Here is a 12,696-nt window from a genome sequence, read left to right as displayed (position 1 = left end):
GTGGTAGCCAACAAACTTAAGATTATTTTTCTTGATATTATTTTCGATGAACAATCAACATTTGTGCTAGGAAGGTTAATAACTAACAACACCATATGTGTCTACGAATGCTTACATATATTTTTTGTGCTAAGAAGTTTGATATGATGAAAGCTTATGACAGACTTTAGTGGTCCTATCTTCAGGCCATGATGGGTAAGCTGGGCTTTGCACAATAGTGGATTGATATGGTTATGAATATGATCAATTTTGTCACATTTTCAGTTCTTTTCAATGGAGAAAGGTTGGGGCAGTTCAAGCCAACCAGAGGTATAAGGAGGGGAGTACAACGATCGTATAAGCCACGCACGAATAATGTCCCATGATGATGGTTATTACTATTCGCTTTACTGCACTTCAATGAAGTTAACTTGATGATTTCGTTTGTAACGTCTGTCTTGATAACCCACTACAGGTCCAGTCGCATGGACGTCATGTAGGTTAGCCGGATGAGCTGCATGATGCCAACCCACACAAGTAGCTTCCAGAAGTGGATCCAGGTCGTTCAGGCCTGCTGGGCCTAATCCTTATTATGGGCCTGCCCCCGAGGGATCTCGCCGTCACATACTATCAAGATAGGCACGACATGGATGGACACTTGGGAAAAAGCTAAGGAAGCTACCCCTCAACATTGTCACTCATCTTCTCTCATTTCCATCAATTAAGTATATAACTAGTGATATTGGACCGGCCGGCCGGTACTACTGAACCGGTTGAGTTGAGAGAAATGTTGAGCGAACTATTTGGAACCCTAGGCGTTGATTTGTAGTTATCGAGATGTTTCTCCAAACTACCGGGATCAGTTGACATTCAGAGGTGCTCTGTTAGGCCCAGTGTCTCTAAGTGTTTTCATGTTCAGAACTTCCAAGCTACTAGTACGGTTTAGCTCCACTAACCAGTTATACTATAGGTCCGCTATTGTGAGAAATTTCGAGAATATCTGAGCTGAGACTTAGCCGTGCACTGCTGAGACATTTCCAATTAGGGTGCTCTATTAGGTATGATGCTTCTTCGAGCGGAACCCCAGACCGAGGACTTACTTGGAATGCTGCCAAGATATCACTATCCTTAGTTTCATACTGTGTAGTTGCTTGATTATTTTGTGGCAATCACGTGTGTTTTGATATCTGGGACCTCCAAGCAATCATGTATGAACCCGTAAGGTATTTGGATCCCATAGGTGTTTTTGGATAGGCCGGTACCACCAGGTGCCAAAGGACACTTTCAGGGAAGTGTTTTTTTTACTGAAAACAGTGATTGAGTGTCTCACTAGCTATGTCATTTCAATTAAATAAAAAATGTACATCAAGATTTACAAGTATCTAGCCACTTTTGGGATAAGACCAAGAGAGAGAAATTATTGGAAGGAAGAAACAAAGCTAGAAATAAAAGGGTTGTGTTTATCCTTAAGCCTATAGGGAAGGACAGAGAAGTCAAGGATAAATCTACTAAGCCAGGATTTAGATCTTGGAGGTGGTGGTGGTTGGGGGCGGGGATGCCTTGAATTTTTTTTTGTTTCTTTCCTTCCAGATGCTCCATGAGGCAAGAAGAAAGACTTCCTTGAATAAGGGGTGTGCCCATGAGTTCTTGAGATGTGGCGCCCAATCAAATCTTGTGCGCTGATTCGGCCAATAAATCCCAAGATAGTTCCAGCAGTGAGTATTGAAGGTGCAAGAAAAGATCATATGTTCTATGGTTTCTTCAGTATCCAAGCCCACAGAGAATACAATTTGTTCCCCTCTCAACTTTGTAGTGTCTTCAGTTGAGCATATTTCTAGTATTAAGTTTGTCAAGAAGCATTAATCATCCAGAGACCTGGTAGTGTGTTGTAGTGTCTTTTAAGGCTTCGTGATACATCTCTGACGTATCGATATTTTTTGTTATGTTCATGCTATATGCATACCACTTTTACATAGTTTCGGTACATATTTTTAAATTTATTGGACTAAAATATTAATCTAGTGGGAACTGATAGTTTTTTTTAGTGTTTTTGGATTTAGTAAAAAAATGATATTTCTAGGGACCAAAAAATAAAAATAAAATACATCGTTGTTGGACATTACCAGGAGGCACTAGGGGCAAAGACCTACCAGAGGGGAGGCCCATGGACCCCATGTGACCTGAACCTGGGCCTCGTGAGCCACCCGTGTGAGCCCATATGACTCCTTTTGCACCGCCTCTCGACGCCCATGGATCTATATATACATGAAAACCATAGTCCTATATTTTATGAAATGTTTATGTCGCCGCCTCGGGACATCCCAAGGTGGAGCAGAAAAAACCCTGATCTAGCACTCTGTCGAAGGGGGTTAGATTCAATCCCGAAGGTGTTTCTCGACCTTTGGGGTTCATTAATACTAATGACCAGACGGGAAAACTTCCTCCCATCCAGGAGGGAGGCGAAGGAAGAAGGAGTGGGTCCTTCCCCCTCTCTTCAGATGGTGTCGTAGTGTCGCCGGGGGAACCATCTTCACCGCAATCATCTCCATCGATTATGATATGAGTCAGAAGGAGTAGGCTTAGCACGCTGTGATGAGAGCGGGTCTGTCTAGGACACATCTATGTCACACCTAACCTAATGTCCACTCTCTTTGTGGTCTATTTTTTTTGTCCTTGTTTTTTTTTCTTGTTGCTGCATTATATATTTGTAGAAGCTTAGATATGACATCCTCAAAAAACATGTAGATAACCATAACCAAAACCAAAACCATAACCAAAACCAAAACCACTAGAAGAACGCCCATGCGTTGCAACGGGGCCACGTTAACCTAAAGAGTTCAATATTACGACATTGGCGACCTTTTTTACCATCAAATCCTCACACACACACACTCCCTCCCTCTTCCTCACTCTCTCTCCCCCTCTCCCTCTCTGTAACACACACACATATCCATCTTATTGGGTACGGGACCATAATCCATCTATTTCACACACACACGCTAGTGCATAACAATATGGATTATGTGTATTATATTTGCCACCAGAACTGAGGGAATTAATTTCATGTAAATCGGCCAGCCACAGCTCCAAGAATACGTGGAGGAGGTGGCCCGGGTCAGCGTCGGCGCCGTCCGGCGCGGGCCACGGGCCCGCTTCCAAGTGCACATGCAATGCACGTCTTCACAAATATTACAACCAGATGTGAGAAATCACATACTAACACGATGTTGCAATCAATTTGTAATTAAAGAAGCCAAAAGTCTTTTTTCTTAAACAAGAATTCCTTATGCTGGAGTTTAAACAAACCCCACAATAGCCCTACTTATCACCTAATTAAGCAGATGCATGACTTATGAAGCGGATAAGAAATCATGTTAACTTGGAACTAAAATTCCAACAAAAGAGTGAGGAATAAACCTTTTTATCATTGCTCTGAAGTCTGAACCTCCCCCTATTTGTTAGTGAAATGTGAGTATGCTTGGAAGATAATAATTTCTTATGCAACATATGCTTTTACATCCGAAAGAGCTACAAAATATGTTGACCTACCTATGTGCACTTCCTAAATCAAGCGGATAAAATTATTTCTATCGGCAATATAAAATATTAAACATTAGAAAGAAAGGGACAATGTCCACTAACCATGCAAATATTCTGACCATGGGATATTTAGGCTGGCGTATATGGGAAATCAAAGCTAAAAATGACTCGATGAGTTAGGGATACATCAATAAATATTGTAAAAAGTGATAAAAATAAATCTGCAGCAACTCGCAACCCCACGAATTCGTATTCGCAATGAGCAAGTTAGTGAGGCCACCACGGTAGGCTAGCACCAAGGGACAAGGGCAACAACCGCCTTCCCATCCAACCTACTGATTCTGCTGGCGCTACTTTCATCCTAAGCCCATGAGTACCGTTAGTGTGTTGCCACGTACGGAGAAACTATGAACTGAAATTTTCATCCAAATCATGAAAAATGTTATTGTTCCTCTCCTCTCCCATCCCTCGTGTGAACATACCCAATTCGTGGTTGGCTCGCTACATTCAGCGTAGCTCTGATGTGCACTGCCCTCGCTCTTGATTAGTTGCCGCAGTGCCACGCATCTACACCAACAAGCTGGGGAAACAAATGCAAATGTTACACCGAGTCAAAATCAACCATCCCACAATCGTAACAATAGAAAAGATAATAACCAAAATTTAACAGAAGAACTATTGCTTGGCTCCCAGATCCATCTCGATAGCCCTTGATCTGGCTGCTGAGCTTCTCCTAGCCGCCTCAACATCACGTCATTACCAAACATGTAGTGGATGCCTAGTGGGACAAGGATTAAGAAATAACATGAGGTGAAAAATGCGATGGCTGTCAATTCCATAAGACGATCCAAGTAATTTGACAAAACAGATCGGGAGCATCTTGTATAATCTCAAAAAAGCAACTAAAAATATGAGAAATGAAGTGATGAAAATCAGCCCCTGCTCTCATTTATGCTCGCTTTTGTAATGGGAGGCAAGGAATGGGGATACCGGGAGAAGAAAGGATCACATGGACGGCAAGCCTCCACCACCGGCAAGTGGGGTTGCTTCACATCCAATCTCCACGGGCGCCGCCTCCATGGGGACGAACTCCCATGTTCACAACCGGGCTCCCAATCGGCCGCTGCCTCGCCGACCTTGACGATGAAGTAGTCCCTCCCTTCGATCCCATTCGCAATGGAGGCAACACCCATCCCAGCGGACGGGTCCGCGGTGAGATCCCTACTGGATTGTGGTCGCGCCTCCCCAAACCTCACCGCGGGACACATGAGAGGGCGCCGTTGCCATGGTCAGGCTTGGATGGGGAAAGGAGGCGACATAGCAGCAACGGCGCCTTCGCCGGGATTGGTGGCGACGGCGGCGGCGAGCGAGCGGGAGGACGGCGGCGGCGAGAGAGTAGGAGGGTGGTGGCGGCATTCCATCGGCCGCCGTGACGTGAGAGGAGGATGGGGATGGGGCCGCGATCTGGACGTATGGAGCGGTCGAGAGAAGGGGAAGCAGGCGGCTGGGTTTTTCCACCATGCGGGGTTTGGGGAGGTCAAACGAGAGGGTTTTTTTCGTGCGGGAGGCAGAGCAACGAGGGCGGATGTAGGGAGACGGGACGCGGTCGGTTGGCAGGAAAAGGAAAGCTACGCAAAATCACATCAATATAAGAAAATATCCCATCAATACTTGATTGATTGCGATTTATTTTTTATATGGTAACTATCTGATCATCAATACTTGATTGATTGTGATTTATTTTTTATATGGTAACTAATCTGATGGGTTTATGTGGGTGGTGAAGCGAAAAGGAAAGCTACGCATTTTTTTAGTCAGTAGAGATGATTGATGATAAGAAAGGGAAAATCACATCAATATAAGGAAATATCCCATCAATACTTGATTGATTGCGATTTATTTTTTATACGGTAACTAATCTGATCATCAATACTTGATTGATTGCGATTTATTTTTTATATGGTAACTAATCTGATGGGTTTATGTGGGTGGTGAAGCGAAAAGGAAAGCTACGCATTTTTTAGACAGTAGAGACGATTGATGATAAAAAAGAAGAAATCACATCAATATAAGGAAATATCCCATCAATACTTGATTGATTGCAATTTATTTTTTATATGGTAACTAATCTGATCATCAATACTTGATTGATTGCGATTTTTTTATGGTAACTAATCTGATGGGTTTATGTGGGTGGTGAAGCGAAAAGACAGGTGGGAGGGAGACGAAATAAAACCAGCGAAATAAAACCAACGAAAGTGGTGAGGCGAAATAAAAACCAGCGAAAAATAACCGGCGGACTATTCGTAGATTTTTTTGGTTTGTCTGTCTTGGTGCGACGGGATGTTAGGGCCTGGAGTGCGTGGGGGCGGGCGGGGGACTCGGCTTGAGGTTTTTTTTGGTTCTATGCGGCTTAGCGTGAGACGGGAGGTTGGGAGTGTGCGGGACTCGATCGCGGGGTTTTTTTTAGTTTTTCGCGGCTGAGAGGGAGGTGGGAGGAAGTACCAAAGAAGTACCAAAAAAGACCGAATGAGGTGGGACGAAAATAAAATCCGAAACGCGACCTACCAACTGAGACATTAGAAGTAGAGATAACCAAAAGGGATTGCCTTCTTAATAAAAAAAAAAAAGAAATCTCGGAATCAAACGCCTACTTTCAATGGGGCCCTCGCCCTCGCCGTCACCGCGATCCCACCCCGTGTGACCGCCGATCTGGTGCCGATGCCGCAGAAGAAGCGCCTCCGCCGTAGGAGTTCTCCTCGCGAAGGATCCTCCCGACGGCGCCGTGGCGAAGATGGCGCATCGTTGTCTGGATCCCTCGTCGAATCGGATAGCAGCAGCATGACATCCGGCGCACCGTTGCCGGAATCCCTCGCCCAGCCGTCGTACACCCGGCCGGCTCGCAAGTACGAGTCCAGGTACCATGAGATGCTCGCCTCGCGAATCGCCGTGCTGCCTCTACCAGCCTACGCCGACGACGAAGGCCCAGATCTCCCTTCTGCTGAAACTTTCGAAGCCCTCGTTCGTCCTTATTTCTATGATGACGAGCTGCGGGCTGCTCTGGTAGAGTACCAAGTCCACAAGTTCTCGAGCCGACCAGAGGATGTCCATGGACGAGATGATGGAGATTCAGGAGAAGTTGATTCGTCCTCCTCACTGATGGATGATATCACCGAGGAGGATTTCCAGGCAGACGATGCACGGCTCAGGTCTCACATAGTACATGAAGTTGACACCGAGGATAGATTGGATGAAGAGGAGGCGAACAGGCTCTGTCACAAGTACGCACGATACCGCCTCAAAGCTTGCATGGTTAGTGTCTCCCTCATTTTCAATCCAATGCTCCTCCTGCATGCCTGTCAATCTAATGTATCTACCTGCAGACTGCAGTCATATATATACCTTGCTCATCTGTCCTTGTGTCTGTGTACGTAGTTGCTCAAAGGAGTGCCTATTGACGATGCTGCATTCGACTCCCAGTACCCTCCAGACCTTCCCTTGGACAACCACCGTCTTTACCATGAAGATGAAGCCTTGGGCTGGTGGTTTGACTTGGGCACCTCTTCACCCGCGACCTTGAGCGACTATCAGCGGCTAGTCCCTTGTAATGAAGTAAGTATGTTTGTACTCCTCTGTAAACAAATATAAGACTTTTCAGCTCAGAAACGCATCTAGATTTCTTCTTCTCTTTACCTTTGAATGGGTGGCAGCAATTACTTGCTTAATCTGTCCTTTGGAAGTATATATGAACACTTGAGGCAATATCAATGCATTTCCTTAATTCTTTTTAGCATGGCTTTATGCGAGCTAGCAACCCCCGATATTCTCTCTATCTTGTTTTTCCGGGGCGCCAATAGTCAAAGTGTCTGGTTGTTGTTTCACCCCCAAATCATCAGGACCACCCATTTTCTTGAAACTGCCTACCACTGGATGCATCTTGGCTAGTCTGATCACTCTTTAGGATATCACTCTTCAGGGGCCTGAGGTTCTTGGCGAAATGCAAAAATAAAGCTATGGATGTCACTTCGTGCTGAGATTAAGCACAGTTTAAAATATATGTGATTCCAATAAATCGTGTAAAATCTCAGAATGTCTGCCCCGTACAAGAATAATATCTTCTTCCCCAAGAGTTGTTGGCGCATGGCTTTTCATCAATTAGAAACAAACAGAGTTTCATATACTGATGCATTGGATCTTTCAAAAAAAAATTATATATATATATACTGATGCATTTTTTGCAAGGAGCAAGCTTTTCTTTTCTTTAAAAATAAACCAAGAGATCCATGCTCCCAAAATACACGTGCCATCCCTTCTTTTGTATTTGTATAATCAGGCTTTTTGCCTGATTTCCGAGTGCCCATATTTTTTGACATGTTCCAGTACCATGTGTGTTTCTTTTTTTTTTTGGAATTTCTTCGAGTGCGCAAGTACTCGAAATTTCTTGAAGTGTGCAACTACTTGAATCAGTAATAGCCGCACACACATAATCCTAAGAGCATCATTCCACGCCCTTATGTCCGCTGCATGTTATTCTCACGGCAGCAGTAATATGTTGCTTCCCTTCTTTTTTTGGTGCAGGGGGGCGTTGAGTTTGAAAGTTGGAGTAAATACCGAGAGTTTTATAGCACCCCTGAAACTGATAGAGATTATCTGCTGTACTGGGAAACGATTGTGAAGGATCTTAAGGTATGCATGGTGCAACCATCAGCTGCTCCAAGTTTAAAACTCTGCTCAGTAAAAAAATATTGGGACTAACAACCATTTGGTCTTGACAGTGGATTGAAGAACATGTGCTTAAAGGCTATATGGAGGTACACACCTATACGACCTCTCAAAACAATGTAATGACAACTAGTCTCTATATGCGCATAGTAGCATCACAATAACTTGTCTGTTCTACTATTTAGTGGCATGAATTGCGTGCAAAAGCTTGGCGCCAAGCAGTTAGGATTGCTACTAGGTTCGAAAACATTCCTCTGAGCCTAGCATATTATGGTTTCCGGGTATGGTTCATCTGTCCCTTGCTTATTTAGATTGCAAGCTCTGGTTATGGTTGTGTTTGACAATTGTGGTCTTTTGATTAAACTAAGGAGTATACAACGAGCAAATATCTCGCGTTCGTGAAAGATCTTGACTCTGTGTTTTTTGAGATTTGGAAGCTGGTCAATCGGCAGCAGGTCAGCATTTTGTACATCATAACTAAGAACAATGTCATTTTATAGGTCGGATCTGTCAGTGCCTTTTAACCTTGATGTTGTTTTCTTCTTCGTTGGACAACGTATAGATGTCTTTCAGAGATGCTATGGAGCATGTGTATGAGGAGAACCCGTTTCCATTTCGCAAACGTGATTTGGAGCACGAGCTGAGTCACCCTGTCTCATTGGGATTGGAGGAAAAAGTAAGTATTTTTTTCTTTTCCGTTCACAGACTTTCTATTTGCTGTTTCATTATTGGTTAATTAGTTTATCTCTTGCGATGCAAATTGCTTTGGTACCTCTCCTTGTAGTTTCGACGGTGCACGGAGGGCATCAGTAAGGAAGTAAGTACACTATGGTGTGGTCTCGCATAATTGTAATCCATTATGTAGACCATATCCTCACATCTGATGTCTCTCCTTCGTGTGTATGTTTATATATAGGTTCCAGAGTGGATAGCGCGTGTGTTAATTTCACAGGAATTTAGTTTCAAGGTATATATGTTGTATAGATATTGGGAGGCAATATTGTTTCCCCTTGCAGGTTCTGTACGTAATAGCTCATTCTTTCCAATTTCAGTGTGATCTGCCAAGGAGGTATGTGCATTACGCCAGGAAGAAGCTCAAGATTGCAGAAATCATAGGATTGATTCCCAAATCCAAGATAACAGCATAGTCTTTTTTTTTTTTTGAGACATCAGCGTACTTGTGTGTGTTGCTGGCGGCCGTAGTGGTCTTTGCACTCAGTTTCAGAGACTAAACTGTGATATCGCAAGGTTAGCTACTCCATGTATGGTTAAACGCCTTCGTATCTGAATGTATGTACATGTGATTTAAGTATGTATCCTTGTGGCAAATTGATCGTATTTTTACCCAACTTAAATTGTGTCCCTACATTGAGCCCCATAAATGCATTTGATTTGGTTTGTAAAGAATTGTGGCATGCGGTTTGTTTAGGTGTACTGGCTCTATTCTAAAGAAAAGACAGCTTTTCGTTGAAAATTCCTTATTTCTCTCACAAGTGCGTATAGATGCTAGCACATACAAGTTGATTTTCTGAAGGAATGTGCTTATTTCCAGTCCAAAAAGGACAGATATGCGAAGTAGCTCAACACAGTAGGAAAACACTTTCCCGGTCACTGATAATCTGACCAGACATATGCATTATTAAGAGAGGGGGGTTAGTCCCGCGCGGGCAATTACCAGCAGGTGTGAACTTCCCATTCACAGAAAGTCAAAACATTTTACTGCTTTCCATTTTTGGCACGGAAAATTATGTCTAAAAGTTTAAAGTCAAGACCCAACTTTTGGAGCGTCCCCAACTTGAAGACTAGTTCAAGGGCTACTATTGGTGTCTTGTACTAGGGCGTACTCACCACGTTGTCTCCCGACCAGGTGGGTCAAGCCAAGGTCCCCTATGGCTGTTCACTAATGGGCCACTTTCGGACAGCCCATGACGCATACAAGGGGGACTTGGCGCACAAGACAAGGACCCTTGTAAATCCTAGGCCCCGGGTACATTATATAAGCCGAGGCTAGGCTAGTTGATAGATTATATATTCCAGATCATTAGAATCATACACCATAATCTCATGGTAGATACATGTACTTTTAACTATTCCTCATATGAATACAATCAAATGCAGGACGAATGGTATTATCTCTTCGAGAGAGCCCGAACCTAGGTAAAATCATGTGTCTATGTTACCATCATTCCAAGACGCCTAGCTTTGGAACCCTACCTCGAGATATGCCGGATTTGGTACTGACAATGAGCCTTTCTCAGAGGATGATGTGAGGGTTGCCATGTTTGATATGCCGGGCGACAAAGCCCCATGGTCGGATGGGTTCACTGGTGCTTTCTTTCAAGCTTGTTGGAACACTGTCAAAGGTGACATCATGATGGCTATCAACCATTTTGCGAGCCTCCATGCCTCTCATTTTCACTTGTTGAACTCCACGATTGTCACCCTCATTTCGAAGAACGACGGTGTTGAGGACATCGCCGACTTTCGCGCCATCAGTCTTATCCATGCCGTTGCTATGATCATAGTCCAAACATTGTCATGTTGCTGAAATTTAAGTTGTTTCTGTTGGTAGTATAATGTTCCAGTGAATATTATGTTGCTTAATTTAAAGAAATGAAGAGGAAAAAGAGGGCATGACACGAGCCCGTGGCTAAAAAATTGTGTGTGTGTGTGTGTGTGTGTGTGTGTGTTCATCGTTTTTTATGTGATTGATCCGTGGGCGAATCCCAACTATTGGTTCCAAAATAAGGTCAAAAATTTGAAGCCGTGCTTGCTTGGGGTGGCTACCCTACTAGTGCTTCGGGGCGGCCAATAGTCATTCAACGGAATGACCAGGAGGGAGAGGGTAGGTTGTCGTCGGCACGGCAGTAGATGGAGATCATTCGTGAGGGAGGTGCGATGCTGGAAGACCGCTTCAAGACCATCGTCTGAGGAACTATACGAGTCAAGGAATCTTATGAATTTGTACGTGCATTCATCGTTGTGGTTGTGTCCAAATGCTTGTCTTTGTAGGGATTCGTTGTGTTGAAGCCTTGTGCAGTACATGTCCTCATGGAGTGTCCAGGTTGTGGTCAGTGTAGATTCGATTGGATGCCGAAGGTGAGCAGTTGTAGGACAAGCCATCGTAAACAGTAGATGAAGAATCTACTGCAAGCAAGTACAAGAGGAGTATGATGTGAACCAAGTGAAAGGCAACTACCAAGCATTGACGGTGGCGGAACATGGCAGGGCAAGAAAAGTTTGTTCCATGTTTTGTAATGTAACTATGTGTTGCATTAATGAGGCAATCCATGATATTCCGTGATCAATAAAGCGTGATATTCTCTCAGAAAGAATCGTAGTCAAATGACGAGAGGGAACTTTATTGTTTTTTGTCCTTGCTGCATTTTATTGAAAAACCAAAAGAAATCTCGGGCCTGCTTTCATCGGGTCTGCACTCTGCAGAAGGATATGCACAGAATGATCTGAGGAAAAAAAAGACTTGCACTATGCAACTAAGATAAGTTTTCAGGGTCTTCCACGCGATGCGGCCTAGGACCAAGCCTGCATGAGCCACCCGCGCGGGGCCCATTTGACTCTTTTTCGCTGCCTCTCAATGCTCCTGGATCTATATATACATGAAAACCCGAGTCCTATTTTTTAGAGAATGTTTACATCGCCACCTCAGGAAATTCAGATGTGGAGAAGAGGAAGTTGTGATATGCACTATGCCGGAGTGGGTTAGATCCAATATTGGAGGTGGATCTCGACCTTCAGAGGCCATGAACGTCAAGGAACAGAGAGGGGAATTTCCTCCCACATAGGAGGGAGGCCAAGGAAGAAAAAAGAGAAGACGTAGGGCCCTCCCCCCTCTCTTTAGGTGGTGCCGGAGTGCCAGCGGGAGGGAAACCATCATCATCATGTCCGTCGACTTCACCACTATCTCCAATACCAAATCCCTCCTCTATACAGTGGTTCACTCATCCACAAAACCTCTGTAATCCCATAATTAAACATGGTGTTTGATATAAAGAGTTATTATCCAATGATCTATTGTGGTGTCGTTATGCACGATAAGTTTTGTTTCGTCATATGGCACTCGTGACATGTTATGCTTGATATGAATTGTGTGTTATGATATGGTGATATCCTCTTATGCTTATGTATGAGTTCACATGTATGTTCAATGACACCCGAAGGAGTATATTGCAAAAAACTACCACATTATAGGCTAGTGCTACAAAAGACTACCACTTTAAAAAATATACCATAAAATTGGTTCGCTCTTCCAAAAAAAACCCAAAGGACCACATTGTTTAGAATTGATCCAGATTACGACAGATTGGGCCCGCTCCTAACTAAACCGCCTGTTGACTTTTTATTTAACTGTTAACTTACATATGGGACCCACATGTCAGTTCTTTCTTCCTTCTTCCTCTATCTTCTCTCCGAGAGCACAAGGGCCGGCCACAAGGC

The 12,696-nt window shown here is 43.9% G+C and overlaps 1 protein-coding gene across 1 annotated transcript; it reads left to right on the top strand.

Moving 5' to 3' along the window:
* Positions 1 to 6,225: 6,225 nt before the first annotated feature.
* Positions 6,226 to 9,468, top strand: LOC119273613. The gene is made up of 10 exons (XM_037554718.1): positions 6,226 to 6,831; positions 6,955 to 7,131; positions 8,098 to 8,205; positions 8,295 to 8,330; positions 8,427 to 8,522; positions 8,610 to 8,696; positions 8,804 to 8,917; positions 9,026 to 9,058; positions 9,158 to 9,208; positions 9,294 to 9,468. The coding sequence occupies exons 1-10, from the start codon at positions 6,241 to 6,243 to the stop codon at positions 9,387 to 9,389; spliced, it is 1,389 nt and encodes a 462-aa protein (XP_037410615.1). The 5' UTR covers positions 6,226 to 6,240; the 3' UTR covers positions 9,390 to 9,468.
* The last annotated feature ends 3,228 nt before the right edge of the window (positions 9,469 to 12,696 follow it).

The sequence above is a fragment of the Triticum dicoccoides genome, chromosome 3A (assembly GCF_002162155.2).
Source record: "Triticum dicoccoides isolate Atlit2015 ecotype Zavitan chromosome 3A, WEW_v2.0, whole genome shotgun sequence".
In the NCBI taxonomy this organism is placed as follows: domain Eukaryota; kingdom Viridiplantae; phylum Streptophyta; class Magnoliopsida; order Poales; family Poaceae; genus Triticum; species Triticum dicoccoides.
The sequence above is the reverse complement of the archived record's forward strand: the minus strand, read 5'-3'. Positions and strand labels throughout refer to the sequence as shown.